Source organism: Pagrus major, chromosome 10 (assembly GCF_040436345.1).
Source record: "Pagrus major chromosome 10, Pma_NU_1.0".
Classification (NCBI taxonomy): Eukaryota; Metazoa; Chordata; class Actinopteri; order Spariformes; family Sparidae; genus Pagrus; species Pagrus major.
The window spans coordinates 12,048,307-12,073,921 of record NC_133224.1 but is presented as its reverse complement, the minus strand read 5'-3'; the positions used below and the strand labels follow the sequence as shown (position 1 = coordinate 12,073,921).

The 25,615-nt window shown below is 42.0% G+C and overlaps 1 protein-coding gene across 1 annotated transcript in view; it reads right to left on the bottom strand.

Moving 5' to 3' along the window:
- LOC141003261 (uncharacterized) overlaps nucleotides 1-25,615 on the bottom strand; it is a 149,610-nt gene that overhangs the window by 26,016 nt on the left and 97,979 nt on the right. Inside the window, exons 5-14 of the mRNA XM_073474569.1 lie at nucleotides 24,889-24,915; nucleotides 23,015-23,041; nucleotides 16,641-16,712; nucleotides 15,965-16,081; nucleotides 14,785-14,820; nucleotides 8,805-8,831; nucleotides 7,373-7,417; nucleotides 4,597-4,641; nucleotides 3,978-4,004; nucleotides 1,176-1,220 (exon numbers count right to left, since the gene is read on the bottom strand). Coding sequence (XP_073330670.1) covers nucleotides 1,176-1,220; nucleotides 3,978-4,004; nucleotides 4,597-4,641; nucleotides 7,373-7,417; nucleotides 8,805-8,831; nucleotides 14,785-14,820; nucleotides 15,965-16,081; nucleotides 16,641-16,712; nucleotides 23,015-23,041; nucleotides 24,889-24,915 — 468 coding nt within the window. The remainder of the gene's footprint in view (nucleotides 1-1,175; nucleotides 1,221-3,977; nucleotides 4,005-4,596; nucleotides 4,642-7,372; nucleotides 7,418-8,804; nucleotides 8,832-14,784; nucleotides 14,821-15,964; nucleotides 16,082-16,640; nucleotides 16,713-23,014; nucleotides 23,042-24,888; nucleotides 24,916-25,615) is intronic.

Sequence of the window (25,615 nt, the reverse complement as noted above, 5' to 3'; positions counted from 1 at the left end):
CTGGCTACAGGAGTCCGAATTCCCTCTGTACTCAATTCCACTTTTTCTTTTTCACTCCCACAGCCAGAATCCATTTTCCTCCCGCTTTTACTGCATTAAGGTAGGCCAGATCAAAGCGGTGCTCGAGCTGCAAACTTTTATCGCCCTCCACTTTCCTTTTTGTTCACTCATTTTCCACAGATGATATCCTGCATCTGTTTCCCTCAAACGGTGTCTTTCTTGGCAGCCGCGCTCGGCAGTCTTTTAAAAAACCAGAGGACCCATAAAGTGAGAAGTTATCAAAGTTGTTCTCTGCTGAACAGCAATAAATTGGCAGTGACATTTTGAGTACACTGCTCCCACTTCGATGCCGGTCCATCAGTTATGTTTTGTTTTCATACCTAACTCAGTATTTCTAGCAAAAAAAGCAGCATCTCCAGTGTGATTTGTGCCTGCTGTCTCTTCCTAGCAAACATCTTACCATTTTTTTGGCAACTCTGGGAAGAAGCTTCATCTTTTCCCAGAAGTGTGAGCCACTTTTGCACGGGCTGATGAGAAGCTGAATCAACATTTTCGAAGCAGCTTTTATTCCAATCCCTAATTGTTTCGTATCTGAAATGTAAGCAGGCCCAAAATCTATCACGGAGGTCACCCAGTACAAATAAGGCTGTGAACTGTTTTCATAAATGCTGCTTTAACAAAATAATAACAGCAAAGGCGGCGCAAAGTCCTGGATATGATGCACAATCTGCCTCTGGACATGATGTCAGACTGCTAAAACACTAAACAAAAAAAGACGTTTCCAGAACAACAAAAGCTTTTTGGACAGAAACATGAATCCCCACTCTGCCTTTCGTTGGAAATGGATCCCAACACTTGACAAGCTGTCTTGATGATAAATGGTCCCAAATTAATGCGGGAGCCACCCAACCGGAAAATGTAGCGTCAGCATAGCATAGCAATTAAGTCCACATTAAGCACAACGGACGCATCAAGTGCCAGGCTGATTGCTGTTGTGCAGCCTTGACTGCAGCTGATGGCACTTGACCTCAGCTATGTCTGCTGCTCTCCACAGATCTCCTCTCAGATGGCTAACATTAACTTTTTCTTGTCTCATGTTTTACGGCCACAGCAACACCCTGCTGTTTCCTCCTGCGATTTCCAAAAGAGTGAAAGGCAAAGCAGAATTTACGTACCTTCTCTCCCAAATCACCTTTCGGCCCTTCTTCGCCCATGTCACCCTGCGATGAAACAAAGGAAATCACATTCAATCTGCTGATTGCAAGACTGTGTCAACTGGGATAATTAGATAGCTGAGAATCTAAAATCTACATGACAAGATTGTTTGAACAGGCCTGACACACAATTCTCCTTTTTCTGTGATTGACTGCCTTTTAAAACACCGTAATGGATGATCGTAAAGAAAAAGCCCCATTACACTGTACATGTTAAATTTACTTTAGTCACTAACTGAGTCATCACACATGGTTCAAATATGAGTGACTTCAGGTGATGTAATACACTCTGTGGGGCTGTTGAGGTTTTAAACTCCTTTCGTCAACTGTGAAGACGTTCACTTCTGGATACACAACGTTTCCATCCAAACTGTATGAAACAGATTGAGTGTGAGTTCTGTTTTTAGCCTTGCTAGCGGGGTGGCTCTATGGATCGCTAGTTGCACTGGTGCCCCCATGTTTGAAAAAAGGAAAAAATGTTGCAAAAGTGCCCTCTTGGATGCCCCTATTGTAGATAAAACATGATATGGTGACCTCCAGGGTGCCCTCCCAGCAGACAATATATTCTATAAGTATCTCACCACTACCTGCGTGCTGGTGGTGGATCCTCATGATGTCAGATCTTCAATAAAATGAGCCTACTGTAACAGGCTTCTCAAACAATCACTTTTTTTTGTGCAAGAGGTCAGCATTGTTTTCTTGATTCTGCCTGCTGGCTCTCAAGTTAGCACCCAATGCCAAAAACAACAATTTATATGAACATATTTGGCTCCTCGCGAAATACCAAGCTCATAGCTCTTTGGAGTGAATTTTACTGCTGTCTTTGGCGGGGAGCTCATCATCATTTCACTCTAGATAAATCCACATGATTTTATATTAAGTGAATGATAGCCTAATAGTTTGTGAGTCATGCAATGAACCGCAGTCCCAAGGATTTTAAAACAAAGGTTGTGTCCTTGTGGAGAATATTACAAAAGAACTTACAACACTGGACACCGTGTTTGACATCATGCATCCATCTGTTTAGATACACCGTCATTCATCAGTTAGAAGTAAGAATGACTATGAGCATTCAGCCAGGATTGAAAAAACACTCCCTTGAATTTGGCTGCTGGCTCCTCTAGATAAAGAAGCCAAAAACAGCAGTTAATATTAACAGATTTGGCTCTCGTAAAAAGAAAAACTTTGAGTAATTTAAAGCTGCGATTCCCAACCTGGGGTTTGCAGGATACATCAGAAGGGGTTCGACATGATTAAAAAGATTGGAAATAAGATATTAGACATATTCTGCCTCCGCAATTGTTATTGTTGTCTGATTTTTCTCTAATACTTGCTGTTTACCATAAAATAATAGATCTTTTCTTTTTTGGGGGGTCTTTGTGCTTATAAAACTCTCAGGCTGAGAAGGAAACATCACTGTTTGGTTAGTCTGCTCGCAACCAAGCTGCTCCCTCGGGCTGAAAAATGAAGCCAGCGCAGAAGTGCGGAAAAGCTGCAGTTCCACGTGCAGCCACTTGAGGCTGGCTCCAAAAGCAAGTCAATCCCCACTGAGGCCCTTCTTCAAATGGCCAACTTAAGAGCAGAAATAAACATCTGTACAGCCTGGTAGCTAATTTCCCCATTCACAACTGTACGGGGAGTGAAGTTGTATTCAACTCACTCGTTTAAATTATGTTAAGGCTCAAAGTTATGCATAATTAAGGTTAGCGTATTGAATAAAAGTACATATATCGTGTTAAAATATTAGTTTGGTAAAAGTGAAAGTCACCCATACGAATAGTACTTGAGTGAAAGTCTTGAAGTATCTAAAATCAAATGTACTTAAGTAGATTTTATGCCATTTTATTACTTTAAAGTATCAAAAGTACAAGTTAAAGTAAATTCAACATATATTTACATGTATGTATAAACTGCATACTTGGCATTGGTGTTATCCATCCAGTATTTTTCTAGTTATCAGAATTATTGTAATTGAAATACTCAAGTAAAGTACAAGTACCTCAAAGTCATACTAAAGTACAGTACTTGAGTAAGGGTTTAAGGGTTAAGAGCCAAAATGTTTGGATCCTCTACAGGACAAAAGCAAAGCCAGAAAAAACCAAACAGCCTCTCACACAAATACAGAAACACACTGTCAGACCATTCAGTTCTAACTTTCCTGAACTCACGCCAAAGCACTTTCCTCTAGATGCAGTTTCTGTTGAGCCATCATTTGCATCCAGCTAATTCTTCACAGCACACCCATGAGGCTATGAGTGCTGGTTGCTAGGAGATTGGCTAAGCGCCCATATGCGGTAAATCAGGTGTGTTTGGGGGAAAAAAGTCTTTGATTTGAAGAAAAACTCAGAACAGCATTGAGAACAACCGCCTGAAGGCCAGTATTGTGGTCGATGAAGAACACTGAGTCACCACCTCCCTCCCCAGCCTGTCTCGCTCTCGTCTCGGCCGGTGTTCACACCTCCCACCCGCCACTGTCCAAAGGCAGTGAATAAAGGCACCGAGCAGAATTAGGGAATGGAGAGAATAAGGCTGCTTTTCCTCACTGAGGCTATTGTGTGGGTTCAGTTTTTTTGGCCTTGTTGGAGAAGTGGGTTCATTTTTCGTGACTCACTGAATCACTGACTCACTGATGGCCAAAATCTCACAGGGGAGTCACCTTTGGAAAATGAAAGCTGCAAGTTGTGTGAAGTAAAAGCAGACACATGGCGGGATATCAAGACTGATGCTAACAATAATGTTTGGCAATCTGTATTAGCGCTTTACCTTTTCACCTCGCTCTCCCATTTCACCCTGTTGGGAAAGAAAGCAGAGTGTTAACGACAAAAAAGCTCAGGGGGAGCTGGGTTCAGCTGGGGAATTATTGCGGCCACTGAGGGTCAGATTGTATCTGGGGTTAAATTCATGTCAGATTATGGAAAGTCTCTTGTGTTATGGCTGCTTTTTCCCCAGACAGACCCGTCGAGTATCAGCTTTTTAAAGTGGTTTTGAAAACTTGCACAGTCATCACTGAAAGTTGTCCATATTAACAGACCAGAATCCAAATTATCATGTGACTTCACTTCACATTTAATTCAAATTTTCAATTCAAACTCACACTTATCTGGATATCTGGCAAATATGGCTCATGAGAACATCATATTCAACAAAGATGAATGAAAAGATGCTAATGTATGTATTCTAAAGGAGAGTGAAACACAATATACACATATAAACAAATTATGTTGAAAAAAATGGCAAAAAAAGTGGGAAAAAAAGAGATTGATTTTTGATGAAAAAGGATGAAAAATTATAAATGACTTCAAAACAACAATTATTTAAAAAATATATATGATCTGGATGAAGTTATAGGAATAAGAGCACACAGAATATGTGCGCGCCAGACCTTGATTCCAGGGATACCGTCCAATCCTGGGATGCCAACATCCCCCTATGGACAGCAATACACACACACACAGTGGCTGTATTCAGTGTGCTGTTTCACCATGTGAACTCTGATGTCAGGTCAGGACATTTTTTTCGTTAGCTAGAGATAACCTCTAACCTTAACGGAGGTGAAGTCTGTATTGTCAGTACACAGGTGTTACTGATAATGGAGCAGTAGATAGTATAGAAGGAATTGATTCTCCACATGTTGCTGCTAAAAAACTTTCAAAAATCAAATAATGAAACCGCAGACTAAATCTGAAAGTAGAGAGCATAAACGGGCTGATTAAAAGCTTAATTATCTCTGGTTTGGTTCTGGGCATGAGCAAAAGAAGAAAGCCAAGTCCAGCTGATGAATGCCAGCCCGCTGTTAGTGTGAGGCTGAAGTGCTGTTAGACCAGCTTCAGTTTATCTGTTGCCAGAAACAATTAAGCTCCTGATCGTTGCAGACCTACCACATCATTAGCCTTCTAAAAGAGGATCAGCTATTGCTTTAACTGGATGATGCTCATTAATGTAGCAGGATGGAAAATAATATAATCTATTACTTCAGTTCAAATACACGACAATGGGCTGCTCATTACGACCATATTGTAAGATGTTATTTCATGTACTTTAACTTCACTTTGCCTATTTTTCTTTCTTGGTTTCTAAATGTTGTTTTTTTTCCCACAATGCTTTGTTTATATTAAAGGAGCAGTATGTAGTTTTGGGGAAGACAGTTTAATCAAAATAGAAAGATCTTCACTGACTGATCAAACTGACCTTAAAGGACAACGCAACTTAATAATGTTTTACTTTGTTTATATTTGGCGGACCCTGCCACTGCAGAACAGCCTGTTTATTTTTGCGTTTGTATTATTACCTCATTAATATTGTAAATATTACAATTCTGAGTTTGAATTTCTTCTCCAAAACTACATAGCGCCCCTTTAATCATTGCGGGGTAATCAGTGTGTATGGGGAGGATCGCTTCAGCGACACGCTTTTGGCATAAAAGCTGGAATCTTGTATCATCTGTCAGCCCACACATGGGAGTCATTGTCATGATGATGATGATATATTACCATAATGATGATGAAGTCTGATTAACAACTCCTAATCTGGGTGCTGATCAAGTTTACATCAGTGAAACCTCCTCTCTGAGCGAATATCTAACTCAGATCAATATGATGTCTGCCAGTCAACCTGTCACTGCTGGCAGAGCAGCCTTCACCGCTTTAAACTCCAACTTTCTGCATGAGCGAAGCTTACATACCATAACGGATTCTGTTTTATAACTGCGTTGCACAGCATTGGAGTTCTATTTCATGGGTGCTGGCAAACGCCACTCCTTACACAAGTATGGAATTAGGCCTTCAGCTTTTGCTGTCTCCAGAGTGAGTATGGCTTTCACTCCCGAGATGAAACTTCTTTACTCTGGTTCCTATTACAGCCATGCGTGCCTCTCTGCTTATATCTCTGCAAATGCATTCTTGAGATTCGAAAGATGGCGTCTCTCGAGTCATCTCCCCATTCATCCTCCTCACTTATACCGCCGTTTATTCTGGAATAAATACGTCTCCATTTTCCCCCCCATTGTGCAACACCTGCGCTGTGTCTTCTTTATCCGCTTTGAGAATGAAACGCAGAAATGAGCCGAGAGTGTGAGCAGATTCACAGGCAGCTCGAAAACGGCACTTTGTGGTTAAGACTTGAAGATGCAGCCCAGGGGATTTCTCTCGAATAGGATCGTGGTTTTGAAATTGTCAGAATGCATGGCAGAGCATTTCTAATATGAAAAGTGCAACACACGGCCGCAAAGACTAATGAAAAGTATATTAGAGTGAGACTTTTGAAGATAAAATACTGTCAGGTGTGGGTGGAGGTTATCGTTCTCAACCTGTTCATGTGTAGTGTTTTGTGAGGGATCATGTTGAGGCTAAATTTAGAAGGCTGCTCAATAAAACTAAAACAATTAAGCAATATATTTGTTGCTACAATTTCAAAAATCCCTCTGAACAAGGGAGCTAACTATTGAATCCCTTTTAAATAAAAAGTTAAATGATCTCAAATCAAATAGCAAAATCCTCCAGATTAAAGGAGCACTATGTAGTTTTGGAGAAGAAATTTTCTTAATTGATTGATTTTTTTTTGTCTAAACAAACTAAATAAACAACCTCTACTTTGTTTTCATGACTGAATAAACACACTGACCCTAAATGACAACACAATTTCATCCTGTTTTACTTTGTTTATATGTGGCGGACCCTGCCATCTTTCTAGCTTCAAACAGTGTTCTGGGGACCTTATTATCCTCTGAGAACAGCTTGTTTATTCAGTTATTGTTTGTATTACTACCTCATTAATAATGTAAATAATACAATTAGAATTTCTTCTCCTAAACCACATAGTGCCCCTATGATTATCTAGATATGTCACTTTTCTCCTTGACAAATAGGATTTTAAAATTGAATAAGATTAAATGATTTGTTTGGATTATTTTACAGCATCTCCCATTTCCAAGAAAAGTAAAGTTATAATTTCAAGTTGTTAAAACTTTTAAGCTCTTACAACTTAATTTTAATAGTCTACTTTATTTGCTAATTCTGAAGCAATTCCTGACTGAGGAAACTCGGCTTTTAAAATGCACAGTGTAGTATCACTCAGATAGAGGGCTCCAGAAATCTGTACCACAATCATCAATCATCATTGAAAAGTGTTGTTTGTAAATCTCTTTACATGAGTAATCTTACCTTCAGTCCGTCAACACCCGGGACGCCTGGAGGCCCGAGTGAACCCTGAGAAATAAACACAAAGGCCTTTAGGTGTCATTACACTGAAATACATTTTATTTTACATTGTCCTTTATATCACGAATAACAAATACTGGTGAGGATGTCAAAAAGTACCGTAATTTTGTCACAAACAAAACTATAGTCGCATCAAAGGCCGAGCCTGCAGAAGCTCCTCTGAGGAGGCCTGTCTATTGTTCCCATACCCACTTCAGCGAGTACTGTTCACCCCCGTGCGTTCTGATCTCACGAAACCAGGCCAGAATAAATATTGCATGTCATATTTTAAGATCCGCAAAAAAAGTTATGGACGAAACCGGCAGAAGGGTGTCGAGAATGATCTGTGGAGCTTCGCACTGAGAGAGGAAAAAAGTTTTAAAAAACAAAAAAAAAGCCTTCATGTGTACTGCGGCTCTTACGGGATGTTCACATGTAGATGATTTAGACGCTGAGGTTGCACCGGGCGTGTTTTAATGAACTCCCACTCTCCTGCGCAGCGGTTTGCTTATGTTGGCTATTTGTGCTTCTTTGTAATAAAAAGTGACTGACTGTTGCCATGGTCACACTTCTAAATGTATCAGAGATTTGTGAAACAATGACGCATCGGACTTGGAGAAATGAAAAACAACGACAAAAGTGGGTGTTTGTAATCATTTGGAGTTGTTTTTAATATATCCAAAACAGATCTTGGGATGAAGGAGAATTGAAAGTGAGAGTTAATAAAATGTATCATTCCTCCTTGAGCAAAAATATATGATTCACACTCGACTTTTTATCAATCGCCAAGGTGATGAAACTTGAATAACTCTGCTAAAGACACCAGCAGCAGATCTAATTGAGTAGCCTCAGGGCCTGGCTTATGAGTCATTAACACGGCGGTGTGTCATCATTGACCCCTCCACACACACACACACACACACCTCCCCCCCACCCTCCCACGCCGACGGGAGGCCTTGCCGACAGATGACAGCGCAGACAGGAAGTGTCTGATTGGGTTACACTGAACAAACACTGGCAGCTACCTGATGGCTGGATATGGCTTACATCTGTTCTCCACATCAGCGCCGCCAGGGACCGGCAGCCTGTATCGCAGCACTCAGCTCCAGGTTCTCTGTTCTCTCTCTCCTCCTCTGTCACCCTTTTTTTTTTCTTTCCCTCCTCATGTTGCCCTCCTCTTGTCTATTTACTTGCCCCGACTGTGGCCCTGTATCACTAATCTCCAGGTAAACGTATTCAACACCCGGGATTATAACAGAGAGGGGCAGAGAAAGCACCATGCCGGCGTGTTTTTGATGTCATTCAGGAGATAACTGAGTCACAGAATCTCATTTTATTTCATCGAACAGAAAAATAAGATGGTCATTGGAACAAGAAAGTGATTTTCTGGACTTACCTTCGGCCCTTCTGGCCCCTCAGGCCCCTACGAATGAGAAGAGAGGCAGAGTGTGAGAGAGCAGCGGAACAAAAGGAGTCCATGTCAGATGAAATAATATCATTTCCACAGCCAACACGGTCACAGCAGAGAGGCTGGCAAGATTTGTGCTCGGATTTCATACAGCGAGCACAAACCCTTCAGGCAGAACCGAATCACAATCAATCCCTTGTTTTATCTTTCCACAAGAAAAAAATAATCCACTCTCTCTGTGCCTTCTTTTCATTGAGCTTCACCATTAACATGAATCACTAATGAGCCCATGAATAAGACAAACTTTTATGTTTTTATCTTTTATGTTGATTTCTTTCTCTATTCGTTGCAGCGACTGTAAAAAAAAAAAGTGTCTTGTTTGGCTGCTCTACATTTTGACTCCACAGTCCGACGCACGGAGAGGTTCATTACCTAAATGGGCCAAAGCTAATAAGTTAGACGGGGCGAGAGAAGGCGCCACATCCCGAACTGAGATTTGACTCAGTGATAGACGAGTCTGGGAGGACAGGTTCTATTTTCAACCTGCTGTTTACCACAGTGAAACCGGAGGCCATGTTGGATCCTCGACCTCCTCCACCAGAAACATGCCTAAAAACAGCAAGACTGCCGTCTGACTAAAATAAGAGAGAGCACGCTGAGAGTTAGCGCCTTCCACGCTGGCCTCACTAAACTATTGCAGCACCCACAGCAGTTCATCAACACCTTTACTCTTGGCTGTTATGACACCTCATGTTGGCCAACATGTCAGCCCAGGATCTACGGTAAATGGTGCGATTTGGCCCATCGCTCACAGCTGGGTCAAGGCCAGGCAGATCTTATGCCCCACAGGCCCTCTACAACAACAACTTTCCAAAGCTTTATTCATGTTAATTGGCAAAAACTTGAGATTTTGTCCCCCGATGAGTAAAAGGTTTGTGTGCCTGTTCTCGAAAGCAGCCAATGAGGACACATTCAGGTCTACGTGTTTTACTGTCAGAGCAAATTTTCGTGCAGAAGCCTATTAGTTTGTCGGTTGCCAGCTTACGCCTCGTGGCCAAAGCACCAACAGCTGCCTGGCTCAGCGACAAAAGAATCATAATAATGACCAATTTTCTGAGAATAAGCTCCATCTTTCCATATCCTGTTTAGTTTTTGTTGATGAAACAAGGCGATCACCAAGTAACTGACGCTCCAAACTTTCCCATTTACAAAACTAGCCCGTTAAAAGCCCTCCAGCAACAAGTTCTCACATTTACAGAAATGGCCCACACAGTTGCAGCTCATTTATAGTGCATTCCATCTGCGCTTATAACAAAAACCTCAATGAACAACTTTCATTATCCCAGCCAAGCAAGAAAAAGGTTTTCCTCCTGCCTGCCTTTAAAAGCCTTTGTTAGCTATCCGCAGTAGGGTTTGGTAAACATCTTTATGGCCCCCTAGGTATGTGAGAGCATGTGCCACTCGCCTGAGCGCTAATTACCTTGGCTACATCTGAGAGCACTCAGGAGCTACTGGCTGAAAAGGAGGTTTTTCACAAAGTCAAGAGCCCTCGAGGAGGTCCTGGCTCCTTTTTTGCTCTCAACTTTTAGCTCATAGAATTAAAATCCAAACATCTTCATTTAAAAGGAATTACGTCAAATTAAAGTTTATATCGTGGCAGCACATCCTCGGCATCATCACACCTTCGCTGCCTCACATTCATGAAAGAATCCGCAAATGTGCAATATGCACAGGATGCCTATTGATGTCGAGCATCCGAGCACAAATACAAAGCACTGAATGTTCGGCGCTTTCATTCATGTCTCGGAAATGACAGACAATGAGGCAATTGCCAGGTCAATTCCCTCACTCAGGCTCATCCACTTGAGGAACTTCCAGCATGTGCATTTCTCCACAAGAAAAAAACATTTTGGCTGATCAAAGCTACATGTCGGAGCTTCGGAGTGAAGTTTAAGAGCTTCTCCAGTATAACGGCTGTTATTTACATTAAGTTAAGGTACTTTCAGCTTTAAATGGAAATTTAGTTTTTGCCAGCATGGGTCTTATTGTCTTAAGTTTGGCCGGTGTAGCGATCGGTTAGCATAACATAGTGCTGAGCACCATCACCGTACAGATTGTGGACATGTTTGCTTTATTTAAGATGTGTACATGACTTTCACTGTGTAAGGCCTCTCAATCACACTAGCTTTACGGCTAATACTACTGGAAAAGAACCAACAGCTAGCAAGAAAATGCCACATACCACGCAGTTCAGGCCACTCAACCAACCTCCAATTTTAACTTTAAAGTTAACTTGGTTAATGCAGTTATTCTTCACCTTAATTCATTCTGATATATTCTAGTTTATCGAGTTTGGTGACTCGGCAAAAAGGTTCTTCTGGTAGTTCGGTGAGGATAACTTGGACACATTTTATTAAAATAACTTGTGGTTCTTCAGTTGAATATTTGGAAAACGATTCTGTTTTTATTTTTATGTTTGGCAGCGTCTCAACTTTTATTGAATGAAAGTTGTTTGAAAAACCTTACTCCTGCTGCAAATAACAATTATTTTAATGAGCAATCAATCCACTAATCTCTATTATTTTCTTGATTAACTGCTTGGTTTGATAAAATGTCTAAAACCCAAAGATACAAGAGAGAAAAGCAGAAAATCCTCACATTGGAGAAACTGACGGCAGAGAACGGACAGAGGTTTTTGTCGGGAAAAAGAAAAACGTCAATTTCTGATTGACTAATTAATGAATCACTTGCGCTCTGATCTCAAACAGGAAGTTGGGAAAACTAGCTACTTTCCATCTGCAGTTCCTGGTCAGTAAAAACGACCTGATGCCTTCAGTATATCTGAAACCCTGCTGTCTGTAGGTGCACTGCCTAAAATTATCACGATAAGACCAAGGATGAAAAAAGAAAAAAAAAACATCTTAAAGAACTTTCCTTCTTTCTTCTAAGGACAAACAGATTTGTTCCACAGGAAAAAAAAAATCTTTTGCCTATTGATGTCGACATTTGCCACAACATTGTTCGAGTCCACCGAGCATGTCCGAAGCCATTTACTCACATCTTTGCTCCTCATGTTTGGCTTCACATTCAAAGGAAACTTAGTCAAGGACACTGAAATATTAAAGGTATGTCCTCATTATACGGGCACATTTTGCCAATTAGATCCCTACATGCGTGACTGTTGGGCGTTGAAAAAATGTCTAAGGTGAGTCACTGGGGCATTGTGGGTAGTTATGGAATATGAATAGGATGTAAACGGGGATCAGTGAACTTCTGCAGCATAACTGGAAATAACACCAGAAAGCAGATGGAGGAGGTTTTTCAGTTATGGATGGAACACCGCATACAATACACCGCTGGTTTCCATATTTAGTTTTTTTGAAGCAAAATCAAGCCCTAAATGAAAACTGTGTGCGAGGCTGCAAGCCACCTTTAGAGAGCTGAAGACCCCTTTAATTTACCCCAGAGAGACCTTATGGCTCTGATGATTCTGAATGCAGTCCTGAAAATATTTCCTTTTTTCTTCTTCTTCCTCTTCTTCCCACCTCCCCCCCTCTTCTCCTCCTTGTTGCTCCACAAGAGCCTAATCCTTCTAACCAGCACCATATGTCCTGGAAGGCTGCTGGAAAACTCTGGAATCCACTTTTGCCTCTTTAACAATAGCATCTACATCAAAAACGCTGAGCTGTGTCAAGTGGGCGCGAGCTCCTAGAGCACCGTAAAAAGAAGCAAAAGTTAGTTAAGGAGCGACCTCGAGATCCCTGCCTCTGATCTAAATCCTTTCAGCTCGCTGCACAAAGTGGAGCCTATCAGTCTGGTTGCTAATTCGCATCTAATTCATATTGATTTTCAAAGGCCAATCAAGGGTGTGGACTGTTGCTGTCTTTCTGGATGGAAAATATCTTTTTCTTCCCTCTCCAGAAGTTTAACAGCTTAAATGACCATTTAAAGAAGCTCTCCCCTCTAATCCATTACCTTAATCTTTGCTTTTTTCTTCCTTTACAGAGTAACAAACACCCCATTTGTAGGCCGTAAACAGAAGCTCTGAAACTGTGCGAGCGGCCATGTCTCGTCTTCTTTAACCTCTGGGACATGCTCATCGCACGCTGCTTTACAGGGGGGGATTGATTTCCCAATGATGACATTATTCCTTGTTAAAAGTACATTAGTGTCACGCTGTGTTTGTACTCGTGAAATAGTACGCCTTATTTCAAGAATTACAGTGAGCCGTGCTTATTTTTTATTCCATGCGCTGCGCTGGGCCTCTGAGCTCATTTCGACTGGGATTCACCATTCATCTTTTCGGAGCAATGCTCCTGCTGCTGTTGTGTAAGCACTGGAGACTTATGGGAACACACCTGGGAACGCTGGGAGATCTATTGAAATGATAACATTCATGACATTGTGAATTTTTTAAATGAAACCGTGCTGCTTAGACAGCTACGAGCACAGGGGGGATAATGTAGGAAACATGTAATTAAATACAACAAACGCTGAAAACCTCAGCGATATAAAAGCAGACAGGACAGCGCGTTAACTGACCTAGAAATGATTCACCATTTTTGCTTGAAACTCCTCTTACTCTCGTCTAGTGAATGTGCCATTTCTTTCCAATCCGCCGACTTCTTCCTCACCCTGGCAGAGGTCCGAGGAGATGCAATCAGAGATGAAAGCGCGGGATAGCACCTCCTCTGTCAGCTTCACTCACCCTCCCCTGCACTCGTGAAAGCTGACATCACCGAGTATTTTCGCATGTCACGTTTTTCCGTCCTTGCTCTCTCTGGAATTTGGCGTGACCTGTTCGATGTAGCTTTTATGAGGAAACTTTAATCAAATGCTTTATTTGCTGAACACCACAAGCAGTATCCAGTTGCTGTTAACTGGAACAGCTTGCCCCTACTGTATAAGGGGTTTTGTGAGAGAAGACAAACATTTTTGTAGGCTATCATAAAATGTGCCGTTAATATTCACCATAGTACTCATAAACCAACTTATGAATATCCCGTAAATTAGATGTAGGTTTAAAAGAACATTAAAAATGGCAGTATCGCTCCATGATTGCCTTATTAGTGAAAAACACAAGATTAAAACTAATAAACTCTGTGGAAGAGCGAAATTGAAATAGTGTATTTGTGATAGTGAACCACATTTGGTTGGTTAGCAAATTAAATGCAACCCGGAAAAAATAAATCACAAGACACATTTTTACCAAATTAGAACGCCGTTAAAGCAACTTTATGAGTTTAACAATGGCAATCATGCGGAGGAGGCCAAGACCACGGCAGAAAAAGATATTTGAAGGTCTACAAATGACATTTTTGTGTAGACAAATCACTTTTTAAAAATAATACTTCCTCAGAGCTTGTAGAAAGGTGCAGAATAAGCCGAGTTAGACAAGAGGACTGATACCATTCTCACCTCTGTATGGTAAATATGAAGCCACCACCAACAGTTAGCTTGGCTTTGCTGAGGCTGGAAACAAGGCGTAACAGCTAGCTCAGTCCAGAGGTAACAAAATCTGCCTACCAACACCTCTGAAGTTCACTAATTAACAAGATATATATTATTTGCTTCATCTGGATGAAAACCAAACCATAAAAACATTGTGTGCTGGACTCCTTCTTGGCCTGCTGCAGTAACTTCCCTTTTCATCACTGTCATCACTTTCATTTTGGCCAACTCTTCCCTTACTACACTAAGCTTGTTGTCCCTCAAGGTTGGGTACTGTCTGGATCTCAGGACCACACAAGCTTCTCCACCAAGACAAAGTTGCAATCCACAGAGAAGGCTAAGCTAAGCTAACGAGCTACAAATTACAGCTTCATATTCACTCGATAGTATGAGAATGGTACCAATCTTCCCATATTACTCTGAGAATGAAAGAACGTGAAGGTGCTTTTCCAGAGATGTCCAACATTTTCTTGAAGCAACGCAGTGATGCTAAATTGCCAGAAAAGTTTGTGCTTACCATGAGTCCTGTGTCTCCAGGCTGCCCCGGATCACCCTAGAGTAAATACAAAACAGTAAGTTAAAGTTAGGAACAGTGGGCTATGTTTCCTTTGAAAAGTTTAGTGAATCATTCTAGAAAATAATCTAAGTCAGATGAGTCAAATATTAAGGTGGAAAACACAGCGTTCTCCACATTATAGTTGAGTTCTCCATTTTCAATTTCGTCCTTGGCCTCTAGGGTGTACAGGGGCCATGTTGCCAAGTAGAGCTCAGCATTGTTCTCATATACCAAGTTGGCTGGGAGGCTTTTATCATGCTGTGGCACCTGTACCCTTCACCGTCTCTGGCCAACAACCTTGTTCAAGTCTCTGCTTTCGGTTCAGGGCCTGGCTCCTGCAGTTCTCAGGGTACAAAAGAGACATATGCCCCGTCCAGGTTTCCGTGCCAAAGCCACGCTCGAACATTATTCCATTTCTGCCTCTTCGTGACATTTACAGGACGATTCTTGCCACCCTCCTTCTGAGCGATTCACGGCAGGAGAAATAAATCATGAGAGAAATAAAGCGCCCCAGCAAGAGGAACTTAATTTCTTGGAAAAAAACGCAACGACTATCGCAACTGCAACTGGAAGGCCTGAAAACAATAATCATCAAAAAACTTGGAGGGAAGCAGATAAACAACACTTGATATTTTTGCACTCCCACTGTGAACTCTGCCAAGACAATAAAGATCAGCTGGAGCCCCTCGGAAGGTTTTACGGCTGAACATAATTGACAGGCCTTTTCTGTTTCTTCTTTCTCTCACAGGCAGAGTTCACATAAATTAGTGTGATGCCAGTGACAGGCTTACAGACATGGAAAATGTTACGTTATAATGAAAAACAACCAAGTGATCGTAAATCCATACAGCGAAGCCTTCTCCTGGGACCATATTCATGTTTAGCTAAAGACATTAGGGCAATGAACTGCAACGTAGCTTGTCTAGTCTTCATTAGAAAGGTTTTCATTGGGATAAACCCTCCCGGCACTGAGTCAGAGAAAAGGAGCTGAACTTGTTTTACTCTGAATGGAAACAATGCAGTGTTTTTTAAAGGAAAAATGCGCAGAATTCTGCTGATCCAAGGCCACTTGACTGCTAAAGAAAATCTTTGTTCCACTTTATCATACTTCCTCAGATGGCAGGTGGAAATCAACACTCACTGGTAGACCAGGTACACCTCTGGGCCCATCTTTCCCTGTGTCCCCTGGAGGCCCCCTTGGCCCAGGAGGGCCCGGTGGCCCCGGAGGCCCAGGTGGTCCGGCTTGCCCTTGATCTCCCTGTGTGATGAAATAGCACATTTAAACATCATTAATCTGTGCTGTTGTTGGATCCACTGAGTCTGGAGCCACTGTAGTTAAATGATAATGAAGAGAGAGTAGCAGAATGGGCTGCCTCTACTCATAACATGGAGGAGAGTTTGGGTCTAATGGCTACAGCTAGCACACAGAAGATGGAGCCGTAATGTATATGATTTACAGTTGAAACAGTAATCCCCTAAAATGCATGCATTCCTCAGTGGACTTAATAAGTTGAAATGCATTAGGCATATTAGAGTAATCAGGGCGAAAATACACTGAAAATGTGTGGTCCATTATTATACTGGATTACAAGAAACTCTAAGAAAATATTCTGCAATCTATCTTGCAGGGAAAGTGCTTTCAGTAGTGCCAGGACAGTAATTCATTTTACCTTAATAACAATAACAGAAACAGTATAAGAGTACTTATGACAGGTCTGTCTAGAGGCTTGCATGCAAACTGTAGAGTGCCCAGAGAGAAGTGACTCGGTGAGACTTGGCACGATGGACAGAGAGAAGAGCGAAGACACAGCCACTACCTTAATGAGCCGCCGCTTTATGAGCTGCTGGTCAGCGGAAAGAAAGCCATGATTGATCTTAGGGAAGACCATCTGAGCAGGTGTGTGAGGTCAAGAGGTCGTAGGTCAGAGGTGAGAGAAGGTTGAAGGAGGATGAGGTCCCAGAAGGAGGAGGAGGAAGAGGAAGGCAAATGCAAAAAGAAACAGATTTTGTTAGAAAGGCCTGTGTTCACGAACCCCGGTCCAGCGCCTTCACAGACGGGAGGGGGAGAAATCCACACTTTTCCAGCAAAGAGGTGGTTTTGCTTCGGAAGTCTGGGCTTTTTTTTGGGAGCCAGGGCCCATAATTACCACCTAAGGGGTGCGAGGGCGCCACAGCGGGCTCACAGTCCCCTGAAAAATGGGAATTTCTCCTCCTCTGTGAAAGCGCTGTCATCATTTTCATTGCGCCTGCTGCTCAGTCAGACCCCGGGAGCTGCACACACCGAAACCGGCGTGCTTGACCTTCTGAGTTGAGGTTGATTCCTAACCTTGTTCCTTTCAATGCATGCATTATTCTGCTAGTGTCCATTGGTATTAAGTGACTTCATCCATCGCTGAAACCATCCTGAAGGATTTGTGGTGAACCATGGGCATGAGCTTTAGCAAAACATTTTGCCACTTAGGTTCATCATCGTGTCCCTCTTGGAATTCTTTCCATTTATTTTAACATCAATGGACACGAGCCAGACCATGTCTTGGTTTCAGGGTGCTTCCTCCAGTCAGCTACATATTACAGGGTTTTAGAAGGCCACCTATTCTTTCAATGGGGAAACCTGGCATGTAGCATTCAACCGAAATCTCGGGTGAAAGACTGGTAGGGGGGAAGAGGGTAATGATTGACTGGCTGAGATTAATTAGATGGGTTTCTTTCCTGTGCCCAGTCCATCATCAGGCTTTAAGAAAAAGCAGCCGACAGTGATTCATTTACTCCCAGTGTGTGCTGCTGCGGAGGGGTCGGACTGAGCAGCTCGGCGGCACCACCACCGACAAACCTTGACAGTCAGGATCTGATTGCTGTGCAAAGCAGCCAGCGTAGGGAGACCAGGCAATCCCTAAAGGGACAAACAGCAGAACATGGCACAACACACGCATGACATTCAAACACTGGGTGAACAAAAACATTTAAAGGAGGAAGGAGATAAGCATCCTACTTCTGCATATTCATACACAATTTGTGAAACAAGCTGTTTAATATGTGAGATGCTATCTCTAGATTTGAGGGTATTTCTTGAACGCCAACATCCATTTAAATGTCAAACAATTAGTTTCGAGGACATGATGTTTCAAGCCAGACCTAAACAAACATTTTATCTTGCACGTTCATCATTTAAACAAGTCTAAGTTTACTTTCCGCCATGAAACTGCTTGTACAGCGGCACTGGGACCATCCTATGCGACAATGTCAAAGCCTAGTAACCATTTCCTGTTGTTTTCTTCCAAATATACAGACAGAGCATTTGTTGAGATGATTATCGTAAAGCAGACTGCGAGCTACAAAATGCTGGTAAATTGAGACGCTGTATTGTTCATAGAGTTTTGGCGAAGATCAAGGGATCGTGATGTTCGCTGGAAATTCAATCAAATGGTCTCCAATTCCCTTGTCAGCGATGGTCGTGACAGATGTGATCTGCTCATGAAAGCTGAATGAAAGAAGAAAGCGTTGGGCCTTGTTCTTGTTAAAAGAAGACAAGGGTTTATAGTTGGATGCTAACTTTAATCTGGAGCCAGAAACACTGACATATCATCGGCTAAACATGTTTTTCAATGTTATACTCAAATAAATGCTATCCATTAAGACGCATTCACTATCATTAATCATCCTTTGTCCCTTACTTAGACATATACAAGTACATATTTATTTCATTGCGCTTTGTTGCTTGCCTGTCAAGCAAGGTCCCTGATAGTGACAAGTCTTTTACAGTCATTTTCTCCGAATAAATGTCAAATCATACATGAATCGACCATTCCCAAAACCCCTCCAGCTAAAGCTAAGTCGAGCACGACATGTTTTCTCAACAAGCCGATGTATGTATATGTATTTATACTCTGCATTTTGGAGGGTAGTGTCTTTTTTCCAGCCTTTCCAAAACTAAAAAGAAAAAAATGTAAGGGATGGATTTAACAGTTTGTCTGCTAATGCGAGCCACATTTTGTTAGGATGTCGGGCTAACTAGCTTGCTACATCCAGCACTAACAAAGCTTTTATCCAAACCAAGGGGCATATCATTAACTGGGTTACGGTCCAAAAAATTGTGAAGAGCACATGTGCTTTGAAGCAGGCTATTTCTTCTTTCCTGGATGCTATCAAATTTTTAGCTAATGTCCTCCATTACACCCCAATAACCAGGGCCAATCTTGCCCAAGATAGCGTCATGTTTGCTCAACCCATCAGTTCATAATCATCTCAAAGCTTTTGCTCTCTTCGAACATTGAAAATGAACACATACTGTTTAAAAATATGCAAATGCACGACGTAAAAGGTGTAGCAACAATAGCTATAGAGGGGCTGGATGTAGCAAACACTCAAATGTAAATGTTTTTAGCTCGTGTATAGAAGAGCATGCAAAGATTATACTGCATGTTCTCTTGTTTCTTGCTGCAGATTTTTGCTGCTAAATTGTTATTGTGTTGTATTCTCCCACTATTTGGAGGTAAATCTTGGATGCTATCAGAGCTTAAGCTAACGTTAGTGACTCTTGACAGTGACCGCTTAGTTTCTTGCTGCAGGTTTTGCTCCTCTGTAAAAACATAAAGTATGTCTCAAAGACTGGCACACCAGCATAAACATGCCCTGTAAAGAGATCCATCTTCCTCTGTGTTCAAGTTGAAGATAAAATCTGGCCTTTCCAAACATGGCTTTGGTGCCATCCCTCTGGTTTCCCAAAGATAATTCAAAAAGCATGCCTCATTAAGAATATGGCTTTCAAGGCAAACCGGTTTAATTCAGCCCTGCAGCAGAACAGAGCGATGGATACTCTTACGCTGCAGACAATAGCTGTGCTGTGTGTAACTGGGACTGAAGCGCAACTATTTCTCAAGTTATTTACAACCTCAAACATCTTGTACACAAAAAAAGGAATAGAAAAGTGGATTGAGGCTGGGCAGGAATGGACAATGCAAAGAATCTAGGCTTGAAAATACAGCGTGGCGCATGTGCATGCTGTTTCCTGGGCCGTTTTACAACCGCTGGAGACACTGGAGAGAAGCTCCACAGCATGTTGTCAACCTCACTCACAAAAACAATGTGTGTGTAAAAAACTAAATGATTGTCTGACCAGAAACCAGTTGTTTGAACTTTCTCTGCAGGAGAAGAGATTAAAAAAAAAGCAGAAAAGCTTAACTAGGTGTGGGTTAGCGCTCGCTCTGCATTTCCTCTGCGCTGATGTCTATGTGTGAGAATGATAATGACATGGCGGTTGACAGAGAATCCTAACCATCCGCAGATTGCTTTGTTTTGCTTTTCCCCTCCAAAACGGATGTTGGTTATTTGGTGAGGGTCCCTATTGCTATGTGTTTGCCTGGAGCAAGACGAGTTCAACTGTAGTAAACAAAAAGCCAGATACGAGGACAATCAGCAACAGCCGTCATAGGACACTGGCCAGAAACAGCATCTCCTCGACCACACCAAACACACAAAACATCCCGAGCAAATACAGGCTGTGGCATTTTCTGAATATCTATATGTGGAGTGGATTACCAATACTGTTCACAGATGGCTTTAATACATTTAAGAGAGGAATAATACATTCATTTGAAGCCACAGATTTGGCATCCATCCGGCGCATCAAATCTATCTCGACTGAATGTCATTTTAAGGCTTCTGATTTCATGTGCACACAGTCTACTGTAACGCACTTCTTTGTTCACGGCTGAAAAATCAAATCCTGGAAATTACATAATCACAGCCTCTTTATTTTGGAAGAACATGGGCAAATTGGCCAAACCCCAAGATTTGAAGAGTAAAGTACTGGACAAACAAGAGCAGATTCTTTGTGAAATCTCTCGAATTTTTCCTCTGACCGACCCAGGAATTCACCAACCTTTGCGTGACACCTGTAGCCAGTACCATCCGTCAAAAAGACCACACAGCTTTCCTCGGTGATACTTTTAGCCAGTTTAACTCCTGTTAATTATATCCCGCCGGCGGAGCTCGAATGGTGGCCACACATTTGTTTGTCAGAACTGAGCCAATTTATTATTTGTTGCTTGGTTAACCCCTGTGGCCTTTGACCCCGAGGGGGCGACAAATGGCCGACCCTGACATGTGGGTAGCAGGCAGAGGAAGTGTGTGTGTCTGTGAGGAAATTCGGCCGGCCATGTGGCAGCTCTCACACCATCTATGGCCACAAATGCTGAGGGGGTTTTGATTTGACCCTAGAATATAGACATACACATGCAAACACATGCAAACCCTGTCCTTTAAAGGTGCACTATGCAGTTTTGGAGAAGAGATTCGGGTGGCAGGGTCCGCCAAATATAAACAAAGTAAAACTGTGTTGTCCTTTGAGGTAAGTTTGTTGATGAAAACAAACAGAGCTAGTTTGTTTAGTTTGTTTAGGCATAAAAACTAAACAAAGCTACGTAGTGCACCTTTAAATGACATTACATTTAAATCTATTTGGCAGACTGTGATGTGCAGAGGACATATTATCCACATGCTCTGTTTACATGTACCTCTCTACAGGTTTAATAGCCAATACTGAGTATGAAATGAGCTTCATTCCCAGCAAGTTAACTAAAGTGAAGGTCAGGCAACACTTGCCCTGTTATGCCTTCATTTCTTTCATATGCTGATCCACTACATCTACCTTCTGATCTAATGTGCCACACGTCAATATGCTATTGCGGGGAGGTAATATGATTGCCTGTGACCTAGACTGCTTTCATGCCACCGTAGTCCTTCACATGTGACTGCGAGTGCGTGTTAATTTGTACCTTTTAGGGGACGATTTTGCCGTAATTGGGAGTTAATGAATCGCTATCTTGAAGTGGACAGTTAATTTATTTACTCTGCAAGACAAATAGGGGCCTGGCTGGTCGCTGGTACAACTCTGTCAGCCGCACTGCTGTTTGCGAAGCGTAAATCATTTAACTGATGGAGACAGATGACTCCATTTCCGAGGCTTAAAAGGGTACAAATTATAGGCAAAACCCAAGAAATTCTATACAAACTGCAATAGTTTACTCCAGTCGACTCAGCTAGAGAGCAAAGATATTTCCCTTCTTCCTGTTTGCAGCTCTTTGCAGCTACAACAACTATCCGATACTTCTGATATCATTAAAAATTAACTGAGGATATCACACAGCTGGAAATGTATAAAGAGCCACAACCTCCGTGAACTTGTCTGTCATTTGACTATGAGTAACATAAGATGTATCTCTTTGAGACCGCTAATCAAATTTCACAGCGAAGGTCATTCGTATTGACTTCCAAATTGTAAGAAACGCAGTGCTTTGACGTGCCCGGAGGAGGGCTGACATAGTTAATTGGCAAAATGCTAACGTCTGGGAGGTTACAGGTTTGGGATCAGATCCACTTGGGAGATGGCTGGTGTTCTGGTGGCAAGACAAACCTCCACATTGTTATGCTCTCCTGTCCTTGTGCTCTAACCTCTACGTGCTCTCTGCCCTCATGGAAATCAATTACAGGCGTTTAAGGCGGCTTTGACTGCACACAATCTCTCCTTGATGACGACAGTCGACGTGAAAAGTGTGTATGCATACATGCGTCCCCCGGTTAATGCAATCTACTTTAAACAAACCTGTGCAGTCACAGTCTGCTTTTTCTTTTTTCCCAAAGAGGGCTCATTTTTTAACCATTATTTGAGAAAAATGAGGGCGCGCTGGCTGCTAGGTGGAGATAGAGTAATTCATTTCAGAGTCTGTCAAGCACGGAAAAGCACTCACATCATCATCATTTAGAAGCAGCACTTTTATAGAAATGTCAAACTACAGAGCTGGAAATGATTAAAGCTCTGAATGCGCCATGTCACGTCGAGGATTGAAGCGAATCAGGAGTAATTATAGACAGAGCTAGTTGGCTTTTGATTATAAGCTGAGATTGAGCAGATATCTTCTGCTGATGTGCAAAAAAGCTTGTACTTCGAAGATGAGAGGTGAAAAAAAAAAAAAAACGCCACGCTGTTCCTTCCAAGGTATCTTGCACGTTTGCCTGCCCGATCTCGATGTAGAAATAAGCAGCGCTGAAATGCTTGTTGTGTTTGGCCCGATGGGAAGAACACTATCCCCGGAATTTCATGCATCTCAAACCTTTTGCCCACAATTCTGCTGGGGGGAGACACACACAGTCACATTCATCAGCTAATCACAAGAAGTTGGAGTAAACCACATACCCGTGGTCCCTGGTCGCCTTGATCCCCCTGCAGAGGGAAAGAGAAGGAATTTGTCTTGAAATGCAAAGGGTCGGACACACACACACAAGTACAGTGCTAATAACAAGCTGAGACTCACGCTGAAATCACCGAGGCATAACTCAGAACACATTGATAAAGAAAAATAATACAGGAACCCGCAACTATTCATCGTGGTTAAGAATAAAATCACTTATGATAACATGGACTGACATGAATTGGGTCTGAGAGAGAGAGAAAGAGAAAGAGGGAGAGCGGTGGTGGTGTGAGGTTTGGTGGGTTTGGTGAGGCGGAGGCGGTGTGGGGGAGGGGTGAGTGTGGGCGAACTGCGTTGCCAGGCCAGATTTTATGCCCCAGAGATCTTTGGCTTTCTGCCTTTTTTGGGGGTAGACCTCTGTGGACGGGGCACGAAAAACGTTTGGTTTTGAAATCAACCTGTGTGTGGAGGACTGTGGGTTTATCAGATGAGGGTGAAACCGAACCAAAAGTACACTTTTGTTTAAAACAACTGAAGGACGACCAAATGTTGGACACTGGATATTAACCTTAATCCCTCTGAGAATCGGATAACTGAACGCGCCTGACGCTCTCTCCTGCTGGCGGAGGTACAATTTAGCCACAGCGGTAAAATGAGCCGAACAACTTATCACACATGGATGGGAATTTTGCTCAAACAAACTTCAATGTAATGCCTCAGCAATTTCAAATAAAACAGCTCCTGGTATTTTTTGTAATTTTCTCATTGGGCACTCGTTCCAAAGCCGGATTTAACGAGAAAACACTTTTGAATGGCCACACTGATGCACGCTGTATTCATCTTGGGTGGGAGGAATGAACACAGTTGTTTTGTATTTCATTAAACTACAGATGAGCGATTCACATGAGAGGCATGAACATGAATCTAATCAGCAGCTATTCAGGATCATCACAAGGGAATTTTTTTATTTTATGTGTCGTGTTTTATAGAATATAAAATATGAGTAAATACTTAATCAATGCATTGCTGGCCTGTAAAACAGAACAGATCTCTCCCGGTAGCATTTTAGACGTAAAGTATTTCAGTTAGGGATCTCATGGTTTTAGTCCTTCAAAGCAAAGGCACGGGCACACATTTGTCCCTGACTTCCTGCAGACGTATAAAGAGACAGCGTGGTTATTTCGTATGCTCCACTGCTGTTTTATGGAGGAGTGCTCAGCGAGGCATTTAAGGGCTTCGACTTGGGCTCGGGCTTTCAGTCATTAATGTTCGGTGCTGTGGATTTGTGAACAACAGGAGAATTTAAATATTCAGAGTCCCAGACTTTAGGTCAGGAGGATGACTTGCATGTGAATTATTGCCGCAAATGCAAAAAGACACTCCGTATGGACAAATTAACTGTGAGTAGAGGAAAAACAGATTTGTTTTTTTTATGTCTGGCCTGTAAAAATGTATGATGGGGATGGATGTTAAAGACATTTCATCTTTCCTAAAGGATAGTTTGACATATTGGGAATTTTATGAGAGGATTGACAGGGTTTAGTAGTAATGGATTGATACCCCTCTCATGTCTGAACAGTAGGCCTGCAGCCGGTTAGCTTAGCTTAGCATAAAGACTTGAAACAGAGGAAAACAACAACCTTCAGACACCTTCGCTAGTCGTTTCCCACTGCTTCCAGTCTTTGTGCTAAACTATGCTAACCGGCTGCTGCCTCTATCTTACAGAAACAGTATGAGAGTGGTGACAATCTTTTAACAAGTCTCGCCAAGAAAGCAAATAAACCTGTTTCCAATAATGTTTGGGAGTAGTTGAGCAAAATGTGCAAGTAGATCAACAGTATACCAAAGAATATGTCAAACAAAATATCAAATTACTCACCTTTTCACCCTTCGTTCCTGGAGGGCCCTACAAAAGACAAAAAAAAAGGATTGTTAAACTTTTTCACAATACATAAATAGGAAGAAAACTACAAATTATGATCTGTAGTCCCTCTGGTGCTATGGCACACTGATAAGAGACAATACACTAGAACAACTGTAGCTAATAAACGAACAGAGCTGCTCAATGAAGATCAAGAACTTAGAGGGAGAAGGCCAAATCAAAAGATGAACAAATTGAGTTTTGATGAAACGAACTTTGGCCACTTTTTGACATCTCAGCGTTTCAGCCTGTCACAGACCTGGTGCCTTTTGCACTGTAGACAGCAGGGCTTGTACAATTAAAACCAAAAACAGGCCCGAATCAACTCCATGTTTACTTAGATGATCAAATCCAGCACTCTACAACTAAGTATTGGCAAGCATGTTGTAAAAATGTGCCCTGAACAAGAGAAACACTTCCACAACCCCCCTTCTTTAACAGCAGTTTTTGTGAGGCAGTTTTTGCGTCCAACTTCTGTCAGTCAGCGAAGAGGGGCGCCTGGGTGGGCTCTGTAAAAGATCATCAGTGAAGTCGAGGATTTGACAATGAGGTGTGCATCCGTACGCTGGAGCTTAATGAGTTTGTGCTTAAAAACACCATTGTATGCCCTGTATGCTGGGCTCTCTTTCTTCCTCTGAGGTTGTGCTTTCGGTAAATGCTGTCTTTTGAACAAAGTCAGTATTAG